Source organism: Asterias amurensis, chromosome 17, assembly GCF_032118995.1.
Source record: "Asterias amurensis chromosome 17, ASM3211899v1".
NCBI classification, from domain to species: domain Eukaryota; kingdom Metazoa; phylum Echinodermata; class Asteroidea; order Forcipulatida; family Asteriidae; genus Asterias; species Asterias amurensis.
In genome coordinates this window covers 1004667-1030446 of record NC_092664.1, presented here as the reverse complement: position 1 = coordinate 1030446, position 25780 = coordinate 1004667, and the positions used below count along the sequence as shown (strand labels likewise).

Below are 25780 nucleotides of genomic sequence, written 5' to 3'. Positions count from 1 at the left end.
CTGAGAAATGCCCAAATCCCAAATTTTATGTAATTCGGGTCATTATTTTGGGAGATACTGCTTAACGAACTTTTGACTAATTAGCATGACCTGCTATGTTTGGACAATCATATCTCCAAAAGTAAAATACCTACAGAGATAATATTTACATCATTTTGAAGCTCTTGACATGGCTCACATTTCATAACATAAAATCAAAAAATTTCCACGCACCACCGAAAAAATATGCAAAAAAATTTGACCTTTGACCTTGATTTGCGAAAATGCGTATTTTTCAAAATGCGTAAATTTCTTTTTACTGCAAGTTTAAGATGTAAGCAACAATATTCTGAAAAATTGTGATGGGCACTTTTACAGTTCTTTTGTTCTGATTTTTTGAACATTGGCTATCAAGGCCAAAACCATAAAAACGCATACATACACAATGTACAGTGTACAGAGTATTGTGTGGTAGTGTGTGCACGCACATTAAAATCATGTCACCCTGGTAATAATTATGGAGTCCAAAAGTCTATTTCATGACATGACTTAATGAGCTAATTCATTTCATCACCCTTAATTTAATATAGGAGACACTGTGTATCAGACATACTGTATACATGTTATACAATGTACAGTGTACAGAGTATTCACATTTAGTGCTTTATTGTAAAAGTAAATTCCCTGGAGGATGGATCATAGAGAAAAATGTGTTGTGACCCATTTGAATCACACAGCAAGAAAAAAAAACAGGCTTAAGGCAGGTATCATAAAGGTTTATACAGGAGCATCCAAGTCTTTATTTCACTCGAGCACACAGTTTATGCACCGGCTGTCGCAAGAAGATATCTGAACTGTCGCCTGAGAACTGTCGCCTCTCAACAACTGAAAGTTCTAGCAGTGACCCAGAAGTTCAGGGACCATCAATGTCATCTGCACATCCGGATGTTTTTGTGCAGCCAAATACCGACATTAATATTATCAATGAGGCTATGACAATTATTGGTGTATCTCCTATCATAAGTAATAAGAAAGCTCATGGAAGTTAAATGGAAAACAAAGTGAAGAGAATAGAGACAACAATAAAGCAGAAACTTGAAACTGCTGCAGGAAAACAGTTCGGTGATGATGAAAGTGAGATGATTCATGTAACTCAGATGAAACAAAAGTTTCATTCCTTGACCAAGAAAAGTGAAAAAGTTCAAGTCTTGACCGTCTTACCAGTGAGTTGGAGTATCAAAAGAATAGCAGATGAATTTGGAGCATCAAACTACATGCCAAGAGCAGCAAAGAAACTGGTGAATTAGCAGGGAATACTTTCCATTCCAAATCTGGAAAATCTCTTTCATTAAAAATAGTGCAAATTGTAAGAGACTTTTACTTGTTCGACCTGTCAGCAGACAAATGCCAGGGATGAAAGACTTTGTATCGGTTACTGTTAATGGTGAGAAGAAACATCTCCAGAAACATTTTGATCGATGTATCTGAAAGGAGTGTTTGAACTTTTCAAGGAAACAATCCTACTGAAAGTTTTGCTGAAAATTTGCTGAACTTGGGCTGAAGCAGTGCATCCTTGCCGGACCTAGTGGAATGCATTCAGTTTGTGTTTGTACTATACATCAAAATGTGAATGATTATCTTTGAATTTCTAATGTACATATGTATCATGTACACATTACTACACATAATACACTGTACATGTACATGTACAATGCGTTTTTATGGTTTTGGCCTTGATAGCCAATGTTAAAAAAATCATTAAAAAAAAACTGTAAGAGTGCCCATCACAATTTTTCAATATATTGTTGCTTACATCTTACTTTCATTTAAACAAAAATTAAGCATTTTGAAAAATACGCATTTTCGCAAATCAAGGTCAAAGGTCAAATTTTTGCGTATTTTTTTGGTGGTGCGTGAAAATGTTTCGATTTTATGTTCTCAAATGTGGGCCATGTCAAGAGCTTCAAAATGATGTAAATATTATGTCAGTAGGTGTTTTACTTTTGGAGATATGATTGTCCAAACATAGCAGGTCATGCTAATTAGTCAAAAGTTCGTTAAGCTGTATTTCCCAAAATAATGATCCGAATTACATAAAATTTGGGATTTGGGCATTTCTCAGGGAGTCCCATCAGGACACCGAATTTCATTTAAATCCATGAGGGTCAGGTCCAAAAGCGTGTTGAATTGACACGGAATAGTGTTTCTTTTAATTCACGCAAGCTGCGTTTTTTTCAGCACAAACTTTGTAATAAATTCCAGACACCTCGCGCAAACTTCAACAAAAAAAAGGCATCTTCAAAGATTGCGCAAAGCCCCCTCTAATGTTTGTTGTCTGTTGTAGCTTTCTTCCCCCTTGCAAATACAATATATTTATTAAGAACCGTTTATAAACGTATGTGGATGCGCAATAAACTATGTTTTTAGTAAAAATCTTTGAAACAAAAACAAAAAATTGTAAAATATATAAGAAAAAGCGTTACGTTATGGTTAGCGTCTTATCATCACAGTGTGTTGATGTACACAGCAATAGAGAGTTTCCCTGGTGGCGCTCAAACTGGATGAACCGCTTGGAAGACTCTTAACCGGTTGCGCACAAGAGTCGGAAGGTGCAAAGCGAACCTGGTGAAGTGGGGATACACTGCAGGTTCCGACACCTGTGAATGCGGGGAGCTGCAGACCATGGATCATCTCCTTACCTGCCCCCTACTGCCATCAGCAACCACTACTGATGACCTGGCTGAGGCCACTGACACTGCTCTTCAGTGTGCCAACTACTGGAGGGATAGCATTGGAACAGCATGGACACGAGAAGAAGAAGCAGTGAATGGGATCCATCTGGCAGAAATCAAAACTTTGCGAGCGTCTTGTCTGGTGGTGCGTCTTGTACGCTGGACTTTGAAAAAGAAATCTTAATTTTGAGCACTGCGTCTTGTCAGCAAAGCGTCTTATCCGCAGGAAATTACGGAAAACTATTTGGTTGTTATTTGGTTCTTAGAAGAGTTCTAATTCCAACCCTCCATTTTTTTTAATCATCCAACACATATTACTGTCAAAAGTCAATCTGTTGCACCTTGTACAATATGCTCAGCCTGTGGGATCTGTGTATATCCATAATTCATCCTTAATGCTTCAAAATAAGCAGGGGGAAGCTCATAGACTTTACACGACTCTCTTGGATTGTTACTGTCAACTTATAATTGGTCAATTTTCAGACTGAGAATAAATTCACTTTGAATGATCAAAAATCTTAAATTCTAATTTATACAACTGAAAAACATGTCTGGCCTGATACTCCAGGGAGGCAGCAAAGGCAATTGCCTCCATGCCCCCTAGTCATTGTTTTAGTGCCCTTAAAATGATCTGCATTCAAAATTGATAATATCTTCATCGAGTGCACTTTACCATCGGGAAAATGTCCTGGTGCCCTTGCCCTTTCAAAAACGAAGCACACTGGCCTTAAAAATAACATGGTGTGTATACTTACGCAGTGGGTTCTGTCCCTCACTGGCGTAGTACTCATACATTCCACTTTTAACAAGTGTGTCATAATGGGGTAGGTACTCCACACGTTCCTTTGTAGGGGCTGGTAGTACTTGGCTGATGTGATTGAGTATGTACAGGGTGTCATAATGGTCCACCAATTCCTCTAGAAGAGTCACAAGGTGTCATAATTATCAACAAATAAGTAGTTCAATTCAAAGAAACTTTTTACCACATTACAAATGAACCTCCCTAGTTATTAAAAAACAGGGCATGGCTTGAAATTTTGGGGGAAAAATCCATTTGTAGATCCCTGCAGCTGATTTCACAAAACACTAGGATTAATCCTATCACCAGTCAGTTAGGACGAGTAACTTCAAGTCCTAACTTAGGATGGGTTCAATGAGTCCTAACCTCAATGGATACAGAACTTAAATCGTCCTCAAAGTCCTAAGATTAATCCTAAGTTAGGAAGAGTTTAGTAAAATCAACGACAGGACCCTTCAGAATCTTTACTGGACCAGGATTGAATTCACAAGACCAGAATCAAAATAAAAAGAAACTAGAATCTAAATTAGAAAACTGTTTTATCATCTGACATACTGTTTCATTTTAACAAAACACTAAGAAAAGATTTAGGGCCTTATCTCTTCTGTTTTTTGGGTGATACTCAACAGGATTGAAAGACATTTGTAACTCAACATTTGTCATTGAATTAAATTGACAAAAACAAGACCAGACCACCTGATTTATCTTCAAAACCAGTCCGGTCTGGTTATGTTTTGAGCTTACTAGTCTGAAACTGCAATCACTGGCCTCAGGCAAGTGGTCCAATGTAAAAATCAAGCCCAGCAGCCGATTTCACAAAAGTAGTTTGTAACTTGTGCCATGTCATAAAGTAACGCCAAGTAAATGTTGCGCAGCTGTGCCACTTCCTTAATGTAAAACATACTTGAAACAAATGGCTCAGGAAAGTGTTTTCTGTTTTGTTTCCGCTAAAAGAAACAAACATATTTCGCAAAACTGAATCGCTAAAAAAGGAATAGCGTACGCTAACCTCCGCAAAACATGTTGTGAATGGCAGCTTATTAACATGCGCACTTTGGCCATAGAAATCGAGTTCGTAAGCGCGCCATTTTTGTGGCACTTGCACCACTTTGAGACGTGGCATACCTTTCGTGAACGGTGAGACTCGAACATAAATTTGTGGCGCAACTTACGCCATAAACGTTGCGCAATCGGACTTACACAGTTTCGCAAAGTTCCAGGAAATCGGCTGCAGGTTGATTTCAACTGATATTTAAATAATTTTGGGTTGAATCCCCCCAAATTATTTAAAATTTACCCAGTCAGTTTCCCCTGTGTTATTTTATTACAATTTGTTACTTTCATGACTTTTTGTTGTAAGCAAAATGCAAGGCTGACATTTAAATGAACAAGGTCAAAAAGCTTAATATATTATAATTTACCACTTTTTTCTTTCTATTATTTAAAAGCCAACGCAAGCTCAAGAATTTATGCTCTTGGCTTTGAACCTATGAACTCACCATATCCTTTGTCATCTTTAACTTCTTGTCTGTTGGTTGTAGCAATCACAATGTGAGTGGTTGTTCCTATGTTAAATTCCTTAAAAAAAAAAAAATGTTGTTAAAGAATAACACACATAAAAATAGCATTTGAAATAATGTACACGTACCATCACTGAGCAGTTGGTACATTGTACGTTACTATCCTGGAAAAGTTTATGCATGGTTGTACACTCACATCATAATAAGCCACATAACTCTGTAGAGTTGCTTAAAAAACATACAATTCTACATATATTCTTTGAAAAAAGTTACAGGCCTGACGTAGAGTCTTTCTCGAAGGCTAGATACATGTACATGAACATGTAAATGACAAGACAAACATGAATGGATAAGAACATGCAAGTGTAACATAAACGTAAGCAGTGAAATGAGAGGACATCTATAAATAGAGAAAGATAATAGTGAGTGGTCAGGAAGAGCACAGAAAAACCCAAGCGGTAAACGATTATTATTGTTATTATTATTTTTATTATTATTATTATTATTTATTTATTCAACCAATACAAACACACCAAGTTACAATTAGCACAAGACAGAACATTATCGGAAAAACAAAAAGTAAGGAAAATAAATACAGAATTATATAAATTTAAATAAATTAAATAAAATAAAATAAATAAATTATTTGAACAAGAAAACAACACAAAACTAGCAATGATTGCATTTTTGCACAAATGCATACAATGCATACATGTAGCTGTTTCGTTAATAACATTTTTTAAATTACTCGTCTGAATTTGAAATTCTTTTGGTATTCAAAGCATTTTTGACCTATTAAGCCTATTTAAAAAAAAATTACGAACGTACCTCCCCTAAGCTAAGTCGTCAACATATTTCCATTTATGAGAGTATGATTTTGCACAGGCATCGTCAATAATAGCTAAAAAGACAACACTCCCCAATTTAGTTCCTGATTCTACACCACTAAATTGCGTAAACGGTGAGCCGGTGTGCCCCTTTAAGCAATGGAGTATTCTCCTTTGTTGATTGAAGTGGCCAGGCTCAATAGATACATAAAACATTAACATGGAGCAGTAAACTAGATTTAATTATAAGTTTTGTGTGTTTATTGTGGTGTAATGGGTTTTAATTCTTTCAATCTGTCGATTAACAACAAACTTTTCTAGAAAAACTTGGCATGTCATATCCTGGCGATTTGAGAGTGCTCACCCGACTCAAATTCTGGTGTTCCTGACACCTGTGACAGCTGTTTCATTTTAAAGAAAGACACTTTTTGTCCTTTGGATGGGATGTAAGTCTTAAAGCCTCTGATTGTGTAAGAAAAGAAACCCCCAGTGCACTTATCGAAAAGAAAAGGGGTTCGCCCAAGTGTTAGATCAAGTTCCATGCTTCTCCTCATTGAACCCAAGTCACGACACTCATGGGGTGACAGGTCTTTTTCTTCAGCTGCGCCACGCATCTGGAACTCTCTACCACTTAATCTTCGATCTTGTCTTTGTACCACAAAATTCAAACCTCTTCTCACAACTTATCTTATGTCACAGGTTTTCAAGGACTAATTTTGCTGTGTCTGTTTTTTTCTTTGTTTTGATGTTTGTTTTGTTTTTGGTTTTACTGCGCCTTGAACACGCAGCAGGGTGGACATATGTGCGCATGCAAGTCTTATCTATACTATTAAAAGCGTAACCCGTGCCATCTTGGATTGAAATTAGAAGGTCCAGTGGCATGGCATCCTTGTGGAAATCAACACGGTTGTGTGTGTGGAATGCAACACGTTTGTGTCGTTTCAGACGTCGGGTTGCAAGTCTACAAAACCCCGACCCAAACTCCCACTTACGAGTCATCTGATTGGAGGAAGTTTGGGCGGCGACCGTGTGTCAACCACTGGTCGATGTTGTTACCAGACTTCCTAGAATTCTTTCTGACAGGTGACTTATTGGACAGTGTTTCGCAGATGGCTCTCCGGATTGGTTCACTCATTGCCCCTTGCCCGCCCACCCGCCATTCGATCCGCCCTTTTTGGTCGGGTTACTTTTGTGGTCGAAGAGGCTGGATGCCAGGACAAAACCGAAACAAATCTCACGAATTTGCATTGAATGAATGAAGAAACTCACAGATTGATGTTTCGCAGGCGACCATGTGTCAACCACTGGTCGATGTTGTTACCAGACTTCCTAGAAATCTTACGGCATGAGAATTATGGACAAGGCGGATGGGATCAAACGAAAGCTTTATAATTTGGAAACATTGGGTAGGGCTATAGGTTGGAAGGAGCCTGAAAGGTGTTTATTAATAACATTTTGGGGTTGGGGGGGGGGGGCTTACACAAATAAAGTAAGCATGTGAAATCGAGCCCAACCTCCTTACATTCTGGTCAGTGTATTGTGAGTGGTGTGTTGCTTTGTCTGGTTTGAGACAGGCCACCTGTTGCTTGGTGAAGGAGGTCGCCGTAGGACCACTTTAGGTTGAAAGTGGGTGGCGATTGGACTTACAATAAATCTCCATACAGAAATTGCACTATTGATGCAAAACGTATCTTGCATTTTTTTAACTATGGACACTATTTTTATAGAACAAATTATTTACAAGAAGAGAGTGTACACATTCTGATTCTTTTTGTCAGTAAACTCAAATGAGTACATGAATACCATTTTAGAATACGGTTTGTTCATGGAGGTATAGTGTAGCAGTTTCAGAGTTTACCCCATCACGGAAGTTTGTGAAACTTATACACGTACGTCAAAGGCTGTTTTGAAGCTGGATATCGATGGTTAAGGCACTACTTGTGCCCCCCTTTTGAGGCGGTTCAACTCTCTGAAGTAAACAACAGCACGATAGTAAACTCAATACATTTGCTGTTTGTAATGGTGTTTCAGGGGGCCCAGAATTCATATGTAAAGTTAGCGCAATGCCTAGAATGCTTTTATTTACTGTGTCTTAACCGGGAATGTTTAGCCGAGTTTTGGTCTTAAAGGTCCCGTCGATCTTTGTAGACAGCCTCGGGAGAGTTCTCCTGGAGTCACATCTTTCTTTTGGATCAAGTTATCTCTGTAACGTATCGACCCTTTTTAAAAGGCCCTTTTTACGATGAATGCAAAGAAAGATGCATGTATCATCGTCAGGCTGAACCGAAAACTGATAAACAAATGGGTTTTTAGCCCGGATTTGTGAAACTTATACACGTACGTCAAAGGCTGCTTTGTAGCTGTAAAAAAGAACTTTGCATTTAGTCAAAGTTGTGGAGCAAAACTACATTAAGTTTCCTTTTGAATAAGTCCATTCACAAAATTGGTTAGAGCAGTGTGTCGGTCAGGTCTCAGAATGTACATTTTGCCAAATCCATTTTGTAGCCTACTTTAGCAATCGGCCCGTCGGGTTGGTTACTGGAGATAATGTTAACAAAAGAGCCCTCCGATGCGGCTGAATGGGGTACATTTTTAGGAGTTTGTCTATTACAAAATTGACCCAAACTGGACGTAACAAACCCTAAAAATAACTTGACATGCTTTCTGAAAGTGAAATAAGTTAGAGAAAATTAAGGAGTGAGGACGAATTTACCGTTTTTATTTAGTCAAATGTACGATATAGGGTTCCAGAGATATGGGATGTATGGAGGTTTGTTCCTAGAGCAGCGCGAACATAAACGGCCAGAAATTTCGCGAGATGCAATAAGCCCAAAGTGACAATAAACAATACACTTGTTGACGTTCACGTTCACGTTTAGTGTACCCGCGCAGCCTATTGACCAGAAAGTTTACAGGACAAATTCAGATGAGAATAAACTAAAAAGAGGCCTACGCTCTTACCACCCCCCCCCCCCCCCGAAAAAAAGAAAGAAAAAAAAACAGCGGTGGTAAAAAAACAGTAGGATAGATTAGATTTTTTGCACACAGCATGTTCCGAAAAGTCGCTTTATTTAGTGCTGTAACAACGCTATGTATCGTGGGACGTGACGCTCCATAAATCGCGATGAATAAGTAAAGGGCCAAAGATAGACTGGGTAAACTTTAAAAAACAAATCAACCCTGAAGGCAAATTGTGTTAATTTATGGCATACAAGTTTTTTAGGGGTATTGAGGGGTGCTGAGCTCGCATTTGCTGTATGCCAAGCTCAAAAATGTCCCATAATGCCTCAAAATCCCAAATCCAATATGGCCGCCACAGTGCGTGCAAGCTTTATGCGTGAACGGCGGGTATTGTAAACGGCCAGCACCCACGCACAGCTGCACTGCCTTGTAACACCGCTTTCACAGTTCGACTCGGCCGCCAGCGGCTCGGCAGTTCGTCGATCTACAACAGTGAGTACCGAGCAGAAAATGTCATTTTTTGACGATGTTTTTAAATTTCACTCAACAAAAAAGGAAATGCAAGCATTATTAATGTATATTGAGTGTGTGTGGAAAGTTTTGGTAGTGTAGTACAAAAGAAACTTTAGTTATTGCTGGCTAACGGTCGTGAAACTTTCACCTATCAACGCTGATTTGAAAAACGTATAGCGTTAAGGAGGCCCAAAATATTAGACCCCTATAAGGCTCACGGGGGAGCCTTATAGTTTCTAGAAGTATGTATAAGGTACGTTGTCTAACCCAAAACGAGGTGGGCGCGCAGCCACTGCAAGTAGTGGCGGACGTGCGCAATAGCTTCATTTTGGGTTAGAATGATGACGCCATGCATAAATATTAAGAGAGGCGTATAACACCCTCACCCACATTACATTTCGAAATATTTGTGTAAAGGATTTTCATCATCTAGCGGGAAGCGCGGCATCCCGCTAGTTAGCTGTTCCGACATTTCAGTCGGAACAGCTATTGAAATCGTCCAGATTTTATTTTTAGCTTTTCCGAACTTTAGTCGGAACAGCTATTGTAATCGTCGAGATTTTTATTTTTTTATTATTATTATTATTATTATTATTATTATTCTTTCTTTCCTCAAAATCGTATTGACTTAACACTTGACTTTTAAAATTGTCAAATGTCAAATTATAATTATCAGAAAGTGACAAATCATATATCGTATGAAAGTTTATGGCCTAACTTAATTTTTAGATTTAATTAGACTAAAATTCTTAATTAATTATTCAAGTTACAGCCGTGTGAATATTTAATTAGGCAATATTGTTCCCATCATATCTCAAGAATTAAACATCCAATCCAATTTATTTTTTTGGTTATGGACTTGTCTTGAAGTGTAGATAAGACTTCCAGCCTAACGCTTTCAGTCACGTCATCATGACGTCATACGTTTGCACGTTTTATTTTCTGTGTACAAAACATATGGAGCTAAAAGTGGAAACGTTTTACACGTCAAAAACACAATAATTGACAATAACTTCAAAATAATTTATCTGTTCGTTTTCACAATTTCATATTCTGTGTTGACAAATTTACTGATTCTAATAAGAGATGTTTCAGTTTATTAAAATCAGTCAAAGTACGTCAATAATTAATGATTAATTAAAAATCTTGGCATCATGGGTACAACGTGATATGCATTGATCATTGCATTGATACATCTTCCCTATGGTTAGTGCAATACACAATTGGGATTTTGTAAACGGCATTGGATTGGGGTAAGTTGCACACCATTGTGTACCTTATGAAATTTATTAGTACGAATATCAGAAAGAGACAAATCATATACCATATGAAAGCATATTGCCTAACTTAACTTTTAGATTTAATTAGATTAACATTCTTAATTAATTATTCACGTGACAGCTGTATGAATATTTAATTAGGCAATATTGTTATCATCATATCTCAATAATTAAACATCCAATCCAAATTATTTTTTCGGTTACGGACTTGTCTTGAAGTGTAGATAAGACTTCCAGCCTAACGATTTCAGTCACGTCATCATGACGTCATACATTTGCGCGTTTTGTTTTCTGTGTACAAAACATATGGAGCTAAAAGTGGAAACGTTTTACAAGTCAAAAACACAATAATTGACAGTAACCTAAAACTAATTTATCTGTTTGTTTTCAAAATTTCATATTCTGTGTTGAAAAATTTATTGATTCTAATAAGAGATGTTTCAGTTTGTTAAAATCAGTCAAAGTACGTCAATAATTAATGATTAATTAAAAATCTTGGCATCATGGGTACAACGTGATATGCATTGATCATTGCATTGATACATCTTCCCTATGGTTAGTGCAATACACAATTGGGATTTTGTAAACGGCATTGGATTGGGGTAAGTTGCATACCATCGTGTACCTTATGAAATTTATTAGTACGAAAAACACAATTTTAAGACTGTGACGTCATCACATGTTAATTTATGCTAATTAGAAGCTTTAATGAGTTTTTCTTTGCTGCACTATATCTCAAGAAGTGTACGGCCGATTTAGAAGTTTTTTTCAGTATTAGACTCATTAGGCATAGGAGAATTGCCTCGGGTAACCGTGACCCCGATTTGACCTCTACTTCCGGGTCAACCGGAAGTGGGACCATATCTTAGGAGTTACATAACCGATTTAATTATTTTCTTTAGTTATATACTCCTTAGGCATTAAATTTTGTTGGGGAAAATCCGTGACCCCATTTTGACCTCTTCTTCCAAGTCAACCGGAAGTGGGGCCATTTCTCAAGAACTACACAACCGATTTTCAAACTTTTTTCAGTTATAAACTACTTAGGCATTATGTATTAAATTTTGAAAGCTGTGACCGCCATGTTGACCTTCATTTCCGGGTCAACCGGAAGTGTGACCTTATCTCAAAAACAACACAACCGATTTTCAGACTTTTTCCAGTTACGGACTCCTTTGGCATTGGACAATTGCATCGGGTAGGTGTGACCCTATGTTGACCTTTATTTCCGGGTCAACCGGAAGTGGAACCTTATTTCAAGAACTACACAACAGATTTTTAAAAAAAAATTCAGTTATGAACTCTTTGTGCATTGGAAATCAAGCATGGGTTTCCGTGACCCAGTATTGACCTTTACTTCCTGGTTAACCGGAAGTGGGATCCTATCACAAGAACTACACAATCGATTTTTGAACTGGGGTTAAATTTATTCAACATAATGACCATGGCGCCATGTTGACCTTTTTTGTGTGTGTTAAAGCTTCTTTTGATTTAGTATCAGATACAAGACCAGGTAATCACATGTCAAAGAGTTGTAATGTGTGTATTTTAATGTAGCATAGAAAACTATTATTAACAAACATTTCAGGAACAGCTGTGTGATTGTTTACAATCACATTAGATCTAGTTCTTATTATTATTGTTCCTGGTTTGATTGGCAGCATATTGCGTCATAGCACGTCGAAAACCATTACATGTGTTCTGCGCCTTTGATCATTTTGTATGTAAGGTGCGCAATATAAATTTTAAATATTATTATTATTATTTACATGGTTCTATAGTTGGGTCTCATTAGGCCTATTCATCAAACATAGTCCAACTATGTACCTTGCAGGAAAATAATGAATCTTATTTAAGTGCCTTGCCCTTATTTAATAGTTGGACTATGTTTGATGAATAGGCCTAATGAGACCGAACTACTTCTTTTACATAGAACCATGTAATGGTTTTACAACGTGCTGTGAAGCTATGCTGCCAATCAAACCAGGAATAATAATAATAATAATAATAATAATAATAATAATAATAATAATAATAATAATAATAATAATAATAATAATAATAATAATAATAATAATAATAATAATAATAATAATAATAATAATAATAATAATAATAATAATAATAATAATAATAATAATAATAATAATAATAATAATAATAATAATAATAAGACTTGTAATGCGCACACCACCATCATTAAAAAACATCTTTTGTAGTTAAAATTGTTAATATTTGCACTTCATAAACTTAAAAAATCATAATAAAAGTTAATTAACAATTTAAATGCACTAAACATTCGTTTTAAATAAAAAACAAATAGAAAGTAAACTGTTACAGTACACTATAGGTAGGAATTTTTTTAGTTAGGTGTTCGGGGCATTGGCCCGGAACACCTCTTATTTTTGTTTTGTTTTTTAGGTGTTCGGGGCAACGGCCCGGAACACCTCTTATTTTTGTTCGTTTTTTTCTTCTTTTTCTTCATACTTCTTCTTCTTCTTCTCAGCGTCCCTTGTCCGCTAATAGAAACAACTTTCCCAAACTCGTATAAACTTGAAACTTCGCACATAGTTAGATATTTATTAGGAGAAGCAAAATGTGTAGTTACGTCATGATGACGTCATCAATTCTTGAGTTATGAAAATTCAAAGTTTATTATTTCAAAAAATCATAACTTTTGATCTACATGATGGATTCCTACAATCGACACATCATCGGAAAGGTCGTTAAAAACTCCGTAAACGCCTTGCAGACATGACCCCATTTTGATCTTGTCTTCCAGTTCAAAATTGAGGTTGAAAAATCTAAAATTCATGTATAAAGAACTACAAAATTCCCCCATTGATTACGCGTAAAGATTTTACAATTACATGTACATTGTTACCACCTGTAAGTATGCGGTGTATTGAGGAGCATAGTCACGCTCTGCGCCACATGTTGATCGTTTTAGTCTGCGTTCGAGGCGTTTCAACATGGTGTCAGGTACATTTGCCTTTCGGTAAGTTAGTCTATTCTACAGTCGTAAAATTTACAATCAGCCATTTTGACAATCTATACATCATATGAAAGGGCTTTACGTACTTAACAAAAATTAACATGTTGGTGATTTTTTCTTGACCTTTTGTTCAAACCGGAAATGACTGTAAAAATGATTTGAAAGGGCGTTATTTACGGGCTTTTAGGTTGAAATATACATCCTTTCTTGCTTTACCATCACAGCATACAAGTCTGGCAAAGGTCTGGTTAAAAAAAAACACTACTGATGACGTCACCAAAAATAAGTGCGCCCTCTAGCTGCAGCTTATATACATCTAAAAATACACTTTTACTAGATGTTTGTGTCAGAGTTTGTGACAATTGTTTCAAAATTGGTATACATAAGCTCCTTCATAATAGCAACGTATCCGTACAGTCTTAGCTTGATGAGGTCATCATGTGTCAGGTGGTATTGCTTTAAAGGTGCACTTTTCAAAGCTGTGTGTATGCCAAACCAATGTTCGACTGAGGTGAACTGAGTACAAATCTTGAGAACAAAGCAAGGTGGAATATTTTTTTACACCAGGTTTTTACTCCCGGAAACCGAACACCTAAAACAAACTCTAAATTTCTAGTTTTAGTCCTTTTCGTCGAGCAGTACCTTAACATATTATTATTGGGAAAAATTATAATTGTCATGATTGATAGCAAAATTATGGCAAAATTGCCTTGAGTTGAGGACATTACAAAGTAGGTTGCTCTCGACTGTAGTTGAACTCGTCTAGCCCCATCAATTTATAGTGGCAATAGGGATGTCGGACACTTAGTACCTTTGACGATTCGTACCCTGGACACTTCGTACCTTCGGGACACTTCAACCGTCCAAATTAGTCACTTCGTACCGTGGGCGGGGTACAAAGTGAGTAACTTCGTACCTTCATTAAACTGTGTATTCCTCAATAATTTAATGTTCGTTGAGATAAAACATCATGAATTTTAATTTTTGTTTGAGTGTGTGAATGTCATTTTGAATGTGAAATTAATTACTGCCAAGGACAACATCTTCCGCCAATATTTTTTACAAATATTTAAAGTCAAACAATCATGCAATCGTCAAAATGGCTCCTTGGTGTCCCAACAAAATAGTAACACTAACCAGTTGGTTTGGTTTGCTTTTATCTAAATAATCATCCGATCACAAAGCACAAAAACAATCATAAACGATGCAGAAATCCCAAATTAGTACGAAGGTAGGAAGTGTCTCGTGAGAAGGTACGAAGTGTACAAGGTACGAAGTGTCCAAAGTCCCTTCGTACGTGTACCTTGAAAAGGTACGAAGTGTCCATCCAGGGTACGAAGTGGCAACGGTACGAAGTGTCCCGACACCTTTGTTTAGACGGGAAAAAATTACAATACAATGTTTATGTTCCTCTGTCTGTCTGTCTGTCTGCATATAGTAGTACCAAGAAGGGGTCGCACAGCACAGGCCACATTGCACCGCGGGTGCAACTTCTTCTCCCACCACCTACCACCTGGCTGGGATGTCCTGTCCATCCCATCCCATGACCTTTAAAATCCCAGCATTTGTTTATTAAAAAGAAACTACCTCACCTGCCGAATGCGTTCCTTGAATGTCTGATAATTAAATATGCCTCCTAGATGGATTAGTCGCTCTGGATCATTTCCCTTTCGACGGTCGTAAACGAACACAACGGAGTCTTCTTCATCTAAGGTTTTGCTGTCAGCTTCCAAAGTCTTTGACTTTGAGTTGGCCGCCATCTTATTTGCCACGCGTGGGTCGTCAAGCTCCCGGATGTTGAAATAAATAATTAGAAAAATTTAATTATTTATAAAAAAATTGCCGTGGCGTAACTAGGCCGGTGGTCCGTGTATCCCGGATAGGTCCCTATTTGAAATTTGTACTGTTTAGATTTGAGATTAACAGAGAAACATAATAAATTGTATAAGTTAATGCGGCCTTCCAAAGGGGTCAATCCCCAGTAAAAAGTTGTCGGTGTACCACTAACTACCACCCGTGACCAACTTCCGGATCTTCCATGGACCATAGAGCAATGCATGGACCAATTAGATTAGTGGAATCCTAGTGAAAAAAATCCAACTTAGTCACTTCGTACCTCCATTAAAATGTGTATTCCTCAATAATGTAAAGTTCGTTGAGATAAAAAAATTAATAATAGGCTACTTAATGAATTATAATTTTTGTTTGAGTATGTGAATGTCATTTTTAATGTGAAACTAATATTTTGTATAAGTTAATAACCGCCAATATTTTTTACAAATATTTTAAAGTCAAACAATCATGCAATCGTCAAAATGGCTCCTTGGTGTCCCAACAAAATAGTAACAGTTGGTTTGTTTGCTTTTATTTCATAATCATCCGATCACAAAGCACAAAAAAAAATCATAAACGATGCAGAAATCCCAAATTAGTACGAAGGTAGGAAGTGTCTCGTGAGAAGGTACGAAGTGTCCAAGGTCATGGGCGTCAATCAGGGGTGGGACATGTCCTCCCCCACCTTTTTGAGGGTGGGGGACACAATATCAAATGTCCCCCCCCCCGCCCCCCCGCCCACCTTTTTGACCACCTTTATCATGAAGCCCAAGTTTTGCCCTGTGTAAGACGAAACCCGGTGTCCCTATATGGGCATTAATCCTGTTGGCAAAGGATGACACAATTTTTTGAAGGGTGGGGGACACTATATCAAATGTCCCCCCTCAAAATTGGCCATAGACTGCATCACAGAGCATCTAAAATGCAAAATCTCCCCGGGCCCTTAATCAGGCCCGCACCTCACGACGTAAAGGCTTCCCACACGCATGGTCCATCGTTGACAGATTTGCACCTCCCCCCTGAAAGAGTGGAAGGAACGTGAACCCCACCCCATTTTCGAAGGGTGGGGGACACAGTATCAACTGTTCCCCGTGTCTTTTGACCACCTTTATCATGAAACTCATGTTTTGCACTGTGGAACTGTGGAGCACTTGAACACAATATTCCCATTGTTCTGTTTCGTTTGGCCGCTTAATGGCCTAAAGATTGCACCACAGAGCATCTAAAAATGCAAAATTATCCCGGGCCCTTAAGCGGGCCCGGACCCATGCCGTAAAGGTTTCGCATTTGCGTGCTCACTCTTTGGCAGACTTGTCCCCTAAAATTCGTGTCATAGACCAACACCTGAACATGCTGTTAACCAAAAAGATTCTACTGCTCACATTTTACAGATGCTCTGTTCCATTCTGTAAGCATCTTATTGGCCTAAGATTGCACCACAGAGCATCTAGAATGCAAAATTTTCCCCTGCCCTTAAGCGGGCCCGGACCCATGCCGTAAGGTTTCACACTTACGTGCTCACTCTTTGACAGTATTCCCTCCCCCTAACACTTGGTTCAAAGACACGCACTTGAAGATGCTGTCAACCCCAAAAAGCTCACATTTTACAGATGTTCTGTTCCATTCTGTAAGCCTCTTATTGGCCTAAATATTGCACCACAGAGCATCTAGAATGCACAATTTTCCCGGGCCCTTAAGCGGGCCCGGACCCATGCCGTAAAGGTTTCACACTCATGTGCTCACTCTCTCACAGATTTCCCCCCTAAAACTTGGTTCATAGATCCGAACTTGAAGATGCTGTTAACTCAAAAGGTTCTACTGCTGCTCACATTTTACAATGTTCTGTGCCATTCTGTATACCTCTTATTGGCCTTAGATTGCACCTCAGAGCATCTAGAATGCAAAATTTTCCCGAGCCCTTAGGCCCGGACCCAAGGCCGTAAAAGGCTTCGCGTTCAGCTTTATAGCAGGCTCCATCTTTAATACCCACCAGGAATGAACTGCCGTCTGAGCATTATAATGCAGAAACAAAATGGATATTACGAAGCTATACAGTGAGTTGTTTTTTATAAAAGAAAATTAAAAAAAAAAAAAAAATAAATAAAAAAAAATAAATAAAATAATTAATAAAAAATAATTAATAAAAAAAAAAAAAATATAAATTAGATTAAAATAATTAAAAATTAAAAAAAATAAAAATATAAAAAAAAAAAAAAAATTTAATAAAAAAAAATAAAAAAATAAAAAAAATAAAAAAAAAAAATAAAAAATAAAAAAAAAAAAATTTAATAAAAAAAAAAAAAATTAATAAAATAAATTAAAAAAAATTAAAAAATATCAGTTTTAACCTTAAAATCCACCTTATACAATTTTAGATCCACAGGGCCGCCCTGCGACTCTTGGGGCGAACGCCGCACCTCCATTCGAATCGATCAACTCGACCATTGAAAATCCTGATGGATATTTTCCATAAATGTTCGTCCCACTTCAGCTTCGAAATTTAAGTTGTAAACAGAAATTTGTAAACCCAAACCATGATGAAAAAAATGAAAACCCACCCGAGAATCCCGAGATTCGAACCAGGGACCTCCGACTCTTGCAGCGCAGAGGCATATACGGACCAAACCGAAAAATATTTGTACTGGGATTCATACTGATAAATTTCCGTCCCCGATCAGTGAAAAGAAATGTGTCTATTTAGAGACCGCCGCGGATTCAAACCGGGGACCTCCGGACTCCTGATGCAACCGAAAAACCCCTGAAGTGATAATATTATATATTATTGTCCGTCCCCCGTCAGTTTTAAAATCTATAATGACTAACTTGTAAACAGGTTATTGTGAACCCGCTCGGAATTCGAACCAGAACCTCTGACTCCGGAGGCAAACGGATCCTCACTAAACAAAATCTATACATTTCCGTCTCCCATTAGTTTTTGGAAATCCAACTTTTGAACTTTTGAGACCCACACAGTTGACAGTATCCGCACTTTAATGTCTGCAATCATATTAACTGTTATGGGTGATTTAAACGAATTAAGATGGGACTCAACTTGTATCATTCCCCAACCTTCAAAATGCGCCAACTTGATAAATTCTTCACCAATATTACCCGGCTTTTTCAACCAGGTGGGACTCGAACGGTTGCATGCACGAAACGTTATAATAGGCTAGGGGCACCGGACAGTCTATATACAATTTTATTAAATTCAAAGGTTTATTCAGGTATATTCAAGTCGCTGCTTAAAGCAGCAGAATAACAAGAACAGTCACAAAAATAAAAAACCTGGAGTGTGACATAACATAATTGAAATGGCATTAAATCTATTATTACACACAGAACACGGAGATGTTTATGAAACTGTTCACTCTAAATGGAAGGTGAACAATTACATAATTGAAAATCCGGAGTAAAACATTTACAATAATAATTAAAATGACACTTAATTTAAATCTTTACTCACAAAAACGGAGATGTTTATGCTAGTATTCCCTCTAAATGGGAAGGATTAAAAGTTGATCCAATTAGGACTGCAATCAGGGACCAATCCACTTCATGACCCAAAATATTTACCCCTAAATAAACCAATTGGTAGCTGCCCAGCTACAATCCTCAGACCAACCCTTTAACCCCTCCCATTTAGAGTGTTGAAATTCGTTGAAGGCACTGCACAAACATCAAACACCAAAACAAGCGTGGTGAAAAAGTAACAATAGCATGTATTACAGCTGCTTTGTTCTCAAGATATATAACAAAATTATGTCCGAATTTGTAAAACTGTCAACAAAAACAACATGATGACGTCATCATGACGTCACTACAATTTCAAGCGGTGTTGTCCCTGATTAACAATACACCAAGTTTAACCTTAGTCGAACTTTTGTTTTGGCAGACACACTGGCTTTGAAAGATGCACATTTAAAGCATACCACGTACGTTTAGCATGGAATCCGAATGGTTTTAAGCAATTATTTTTGCTTCGTTAAGCGAAAAAATTTGCTTACCGATAAGCAGCTCTATGAAATTGGGCCCAGACCTTTGTCAAACTGCATGTATGCTGTGATGGTAAAACATCAAGGGTGTATATTTATGATTTCAACCTAAAAGCCATTAATTATTAACGCCTCTTCAAAGAATGTTACAGTCATTTCCGGTTTAAACAGGTCAACAGATCAGAAAAGTTCACAAACATATCAATTTTTGTGAAGTACGTAAAGCCCTTTCATATGATGTATAGATTGTCAAAATAGCTTATGTGGTTGAGGAATATGAACTTATGAAATAGTGACGACTGTAGATGAGAGACTAACTATAACCGAAAGTGAAATGTACGTTGAAAACGCCTTGAACGAAGACTATTGTACGAAGCTTTTCCGCGCTCTAAGGAGGGGTAAGGGGCGTGACTTTGCGCCTATACATTTTAATCCCTCCCATTTAGAGAGTTGGAGGCAAGAGTATAAAAAACACCAACATCGAACACCAAAAGATCACACAATTTCAAAGGGAACAATAAATAAATTAAAACAAAATAAACATTAGGCAAATTTGTATAAACAGAAGTTTAAGCTTAATATGTCAATCATTTAAAAACAAACAATGGCATGATAACATAAATTGGTACAAACGAAACTGAACTTGCTGAGTGGCAAGTTAGGATCACAACTGAGAGAAACAACAAAGGTTATAAAAATTTAAAAACTCAGTTCTACTTTGTTTCACATAAAGATTCCCTTTGCTGATGAGTGTGAACTGAAGCACTAGCAAAAAAAAGCCTTGAAGTTTATGTGGCAACAAATTACGAGAGTGTTTAAACATAAAATTTGCTACATTAAGAGAATGAATATCGCCAAATTTTAAGATACTTGATGTGGCAAACAGTGGGGAAGTATGTTCCAGATAACCTGCACCATGAATAATACGGATTGCTTTTTTCTATAACAAAAACAATTTATTACAACCTGATGTAGATGAGCCCCATCAGGCAAGAGAAGCGCATTATAATTAAAATAAGGATGAACAAAGCAGTTATAAAGTGTTGCCAAAATGTGTTTGGGAAGAAACCATTTTAGTCTGCTCATGACTCCAACATTCATTGACACTTTAGTACACAAACTACTAATGTGATCATTCCAAGAGAGATTTTCATCAATAATAATGCCAAGGAATTTAGTAGATTTGACTTTGGATAAAATAAGTGGAGCATCTTGATGATATGTGTGGTGTCTTGCAGAGAAAATAATATAATTTGTCCAAGTTGAGTAAATTAACACACAATCTATTCGACAAGAGCCGTTTGTTAACTTTGACAAGTTCAACATTTAAGTTTTGAATGGCCTGATCAACATTCTGTTGATTATACGATAAACTTGTATCATCTGCAATGAAACAGAATGAAAGCTTATCCGAAGAATTACAAATATCATTAACATAAATAATAAATAACAAAGGCCCTAGCACCCTTCCCTGAGGGATTCCGCAGATAATAGTTTTTTTTTCTTCAGCGGAATGATGTGAGTTATAGGAGACAAACTGCCTTCTTTTAAATAAGTAACTCCTGGACCAGTCCAAGGCCAATCCACGCACACCGATAGTGACCTAATTTGGAAAGAAGTATATCATGGTTGACTGTGTCAAAAGCCTTGGACAGGTCCAGAAAAACATTCACAGAAAAATGCCTTTTTTTCAATTACATCAATGATTTCACTGAGAACATCTAGAATAGCCAACTCGGTGGAACATTTAGCCCGAAAGCCATATTGTGATTGAGACAAAAGACCATGCTTGTTTATAAAACACATCATTCGGCTGAAGACAAGCTTTTTAAAGGTCTTAGAAAAGATCGATAAAATGCTGATGGGTCTGTAGTTACACGTTTCATTCTTACTGTTACCTTTGTGGATAGGTACTGTTCCCTGTTTTTAAATAATCCGGAAATATACCAGAAGAAAAAGAAAAAAATATACTTATTGACGACCGTGGCTAAAGGTTTCGCAAGGGCATTCCTTACTTGCCTGATAACAAAAGAGCTACACCGTCCCAACCTCTTTGTGAAAGAGTTAGGACTAGTCTTATCTCGAGTTAGGACGAGTTACTAGTCCTAACTTAGGACGAGTTACATAGTCCTAACTTAGGACTAGCTGTACGTTTTTGATATCTCTTAGGACTAGTCCTAAGTTAGGATTAACTCTTTGTGAAATCGACCCCTGGAGCCTTACCAGCCAGAATTTGTTAATGACATCAACAATTTCAGGCTCGGTAATGGGATTTAAATATAAGGAACGTGAACATCTGTCACCAAGGAAAGAGCTAAACAATGTATCCGATGGAGGGAGGTTGCCATTAGATTGTGTTACCAATGTTTACAAAGTAATCATTAAAAGCATTTGCAATAACTGTATCATCGTAAATCCTATCACCATTTTGTACAAAATAAGGCGAAATGGTCTTGATAAGATTCCAAGTACCTTTGATGTTGTTTTTCTGCTGATGGCACTTGGTAGTCAAATAATGTTTTTAATTAAACCAGTGAGAGTATTTCTATATTTAGAATACACACATTTGTTTTCCCTTTTAATTGAATTGTAAAGGCCCTCAGTTAACCAAGGAAATTTAGTTTGATTAAAATTACATTTTGTTTTAACCTGTGGGAAGTAAAAATCGTATAATTTTAAATAATAATGATAATAACAACAACCGTATTTCTTTAACGCCTAACACCTCCAAAAGAAAGTCTCTAAGCGCTCAGAGGAAAACAAAAGAATAATTAAGCATATGAAGATTTAACTTAGATATGTTTTGAGAAGAGTCTTGAAACTTGAGATCGTGGTGGCTTTTTTGATGTGTAGAAGGAGATTGTTCCATAAGTGAGGAGCAGCAAACTGATAACTACGTTGACCATTGGTGGTAACTTTAGGAATAACGAGGGTGTCTTTGTTAGCAGAACGGAGGTTTCTAGTAGGAGTGTATGGAGTTAGTAGATCTTTCAGGTAAGTTGGTCCACTTCCATACGGAAGCCCATTAGCGCCAGTAAAAAATAAATTTCAAATCCGTTATTATGGATTAGCAATCCGTTATTACGGATTAGCAATCCGTTATTACGGATTAGTAATCCGTTATTACGGATTAGCAATCCGTTATTACGGATTAGTAATCCGTTATTACGGATTCGTAACCCGTTATTACGGATTAGCAATCCGTAATTACGGATTAGTAATCCGTAATTACGGATTGCTAATCCGTAATAACGGATTGCTAAACCGTAATAACGGATTGCTAATCCGTAATAACGGATTACTAATCCGTAATAACGGATTACTAATCCGTAATAACGGATTACTAATCCGTAATAACGGATTGCAAATCCGTAATAACGGATTGTGAATCCGTTATAACGGATTACTAATCCGTAATAACGGATTGCGAATCCTTTATTACGGATTTGAAATTTATTTTTTACTGGCGCTAATGGGCCTTCGTACTTCCACGACTGCATTAAAGTGTTTGAAGGAGAATTGTGAAGATGATGCGAGAATGAATAGGAAGCTAATGGAGAGATTGCAAAGCTTAAGTATATAATTGAATCGCGTTTTCTTAACCGGGTGATGAGACGAGCCGCAGAGTTTTGAATGAGTTGGATTTTTCTGAGCTGTGAGTCGGGCAATCCATAGATAAGACTATTGCAGTAATCGAGATGACAAATTACAAAAGCATCGATGAGCTTTTCTGCTGTAGTTTTATTTATGAACTGGCGAATTTGTCCGATCTTGTGTAGAGCAAACGAGGCGGAACGGCATTTTGTATTGACAAACTTTTCCATGGCAAAAGATTTGTCAAATGTCACACCAAGGTTTCTTGCTTTGTCGACAGAATGGGAATACCAACAAAATCAAGAACAGCAGAGTATGATTCATTTACATCAGCGAATGAGTGAATAAAATTACAGTCAGTGTCACCAACCCATGATTAAAACGTTGGATATTTATATCCTTGAAGTCACGTTCCATACAATTCAAATTTTCCCTAATAGGAATATTATAATTGTTGACAAATGGTAAAGACTGGAAGATGGTCACTATTATCATCAATCAAAATACCAGAGTTATGATCAGCTAGATTATTTGTGAAAATATTGTCAATCAGTGTGGAGCTATCGACGGTGATTCTAGTGGGTTTATTGATGAGGGAAAAAAGAAATTAGAAGAAAGCATGTCACTTGGAAATTACTGCTTGTATCACGCTGTAAAAGGTTAATATAAAAAGCACGGCGAAACGTGCGGAAACAAGGGTGGGGTTTCCCGGTATTTTCTCCCGAATCCGATGACTAATGAGCCTGTAAATTTTCACAGGTTTGTTATTTTATATATATAAGTTGTGATACACGTGTGGGCCTTGGACAACACTGTTTACCGAAAGTGTTCAAAGGCACCTTAATCAATATAAATATATTTTTTTTTCTTCTTTTCAAACTGGTCAAAATGAGCAGCCAAATTAATTTCCATGCGTTCGAACTAAAGCTGTTTGCCTCTCCAGTTGTTCACTGCGTTTCAAATTTTCTGAATTCGGCCATTCAATTTCGTTTTTAGTCGAGTCCAATTTCTTTAGGACTCAACGGTTCAGTTTAGTGTATCGTCATTATTTTTCGTGACACAAAATCATCATTCAGTTTAGGAAAGCTGATTCGACTGTAGATTTTGCTCATGATTATAAGTTATCGTAAAGGCAGGGGCGGATCCAGGATTTTTTAAACCGGGGGGCACAACGGCGCAACAAGGATTTTTGCTTAGAGGGTAAACCAAAAATGGGTGGAGGGGGTAATCTCTCTGAGCCTTTGGCGTTCTGTGGGGTGAACAATCATGCCTCCATGTGCCTAAAACAGAGAAATAGACACACTTTTATAGGAAATCAGATCCATACATTGATGGTGGTGTCCGTGGGTGAAGCCCTGGTGGGGGTCCAGGGGGCGCAGCCCTCGGGAGCTCTGAGCTTTTTGCATTTTGAGGGATGAAAAAATCAAACCTCCATGTGCCTGATAGACACACTCTTTTGGGAAATCAGATCCATGTAAATCTTGTAAGTTTACTGGAAACATTTCTGTAACATCGACGTTTGGGGTTCAAGGGCGAAGCCCTTGTGGGGGTCCAGGGGCTTCGCCTCCGGGACCTCATAAGCTTTTTGCATTTTGAGGGGTGAAAAACCATGCTTCCATGTGCCCAAAACAGAGAAATTATAGACACACTCCTTTGGGAAATCAGATCCATATAAATCTTGTAAGTTTACTGGAAAAATGTATGTAACAATGATGGTGGGGTCCATGGGTGAAGCCCGGTGGGGTCCAGCGGGCGAAGCTCTGAGCTTTTGGCACGTTGAGGGGTGAAAAGCAAGCCTTTGTGTACCGGAAAGCTCTTCTTATCCATACCAATCTTCTAATTTTACTCAAAGAAAATGTTAATCCCACAAATCTCGCGTTTAGATCTGGTCGCAGCAATAGATCTGGTTTCATGCATATTCATTAAAAAAAAATACAGTTAAATCTCAGTGTAGTCTTTACACTTGAATGCCAGAACGACATAATATTTATATTATCCAGGACAAATTGGCACGTCAGGTTTCAAACGCTTATGTTTTATGCAAATCACAAGTGACACATCATGAAATATTGATTTTGGCAGAAAGAAACAATTTGATAGGCATAGAATGAAAAAGAAATCCATCCTGCTTTTGGGGGAAAAGACACCACACACACTTGAGGAAAATTTTAAGCAGTATAATATTTTTTATTTTGTTAATTTTTTATTTTACCCGGGGGGGGGGGGGGGGGGGCACGTGCCCCCGGATCCGCACCTGAAGAGGCATGATCAGTCGATTTCGCTAAATGAATTCAAATAAGTCCGACTAAAGAAATACGAATAAACAAATATACTGTAATAGGCAACTGCTTTGTACCTTCACTTTTAAATCAAGCGAACCTCATTTTCTTTTTATTATGTTTCCAGATAGGCTTTCCCATAATGTTATGTCCTTCTGTTTTTCGGGGGGGGGGGGGGGGGTGGGGCTCTAATGGCTCTAATGGCATGCAGATAAACTCTGCGTATTGGCTGTGACTATTCAAGCCTTTTAGTCGGAATTCTCCTCTGCTATTTAGTACAAATGATTATTGTTGAGGAGGATATTATACCAGTCTCTTACGAGCCTTTGGTCGAGTAACTCGGCGCGTTTATTGACGGTCACTATGGATTTGTTCATGGAGGTACCTATGATTTGTTGAGAAGGGAACCAAAATACCACTGATGCCAGATTCATCGGGTTAGAAAAATGTTTTGGTCTGATTGGCTCTTCCACAAA

General features: G+C 37.5%; 1 protein-coding gene across 1 annotated transcript in view; it reads right to left on the bottom strand.

Moving 5' to 3' along the window:
- The window catches only part of LOC139949528 (structural maintenance of chromosomes flexible hinge domain-containing protein 1-like), an 88275-nt gene extending 72828 nt beyond the window's left edge, over positions 1–15447 (bottom strand). The window contains exons 1-3 of the mRNA XM_071947905.1: positions 15199–15447; positions 5010–5088; positions 3467–3628 (exon numbers count right to left, since the gene is read on the bottom strand). Of these exons, the coding sequence (XP_071804006.1) occupies positions 3467–3628; positions 5010–5088; positions 15199–15366 (409 nt within the window). The 5' untranslated portion in view covers positions 15367–15447. The remainder of the gene's footprint in view (positions 1–3466; positions 3629–5009; positions 5089–15198) is intronic.
- Positions 15448–25780: the final 10333 nt, after the last annotated feature.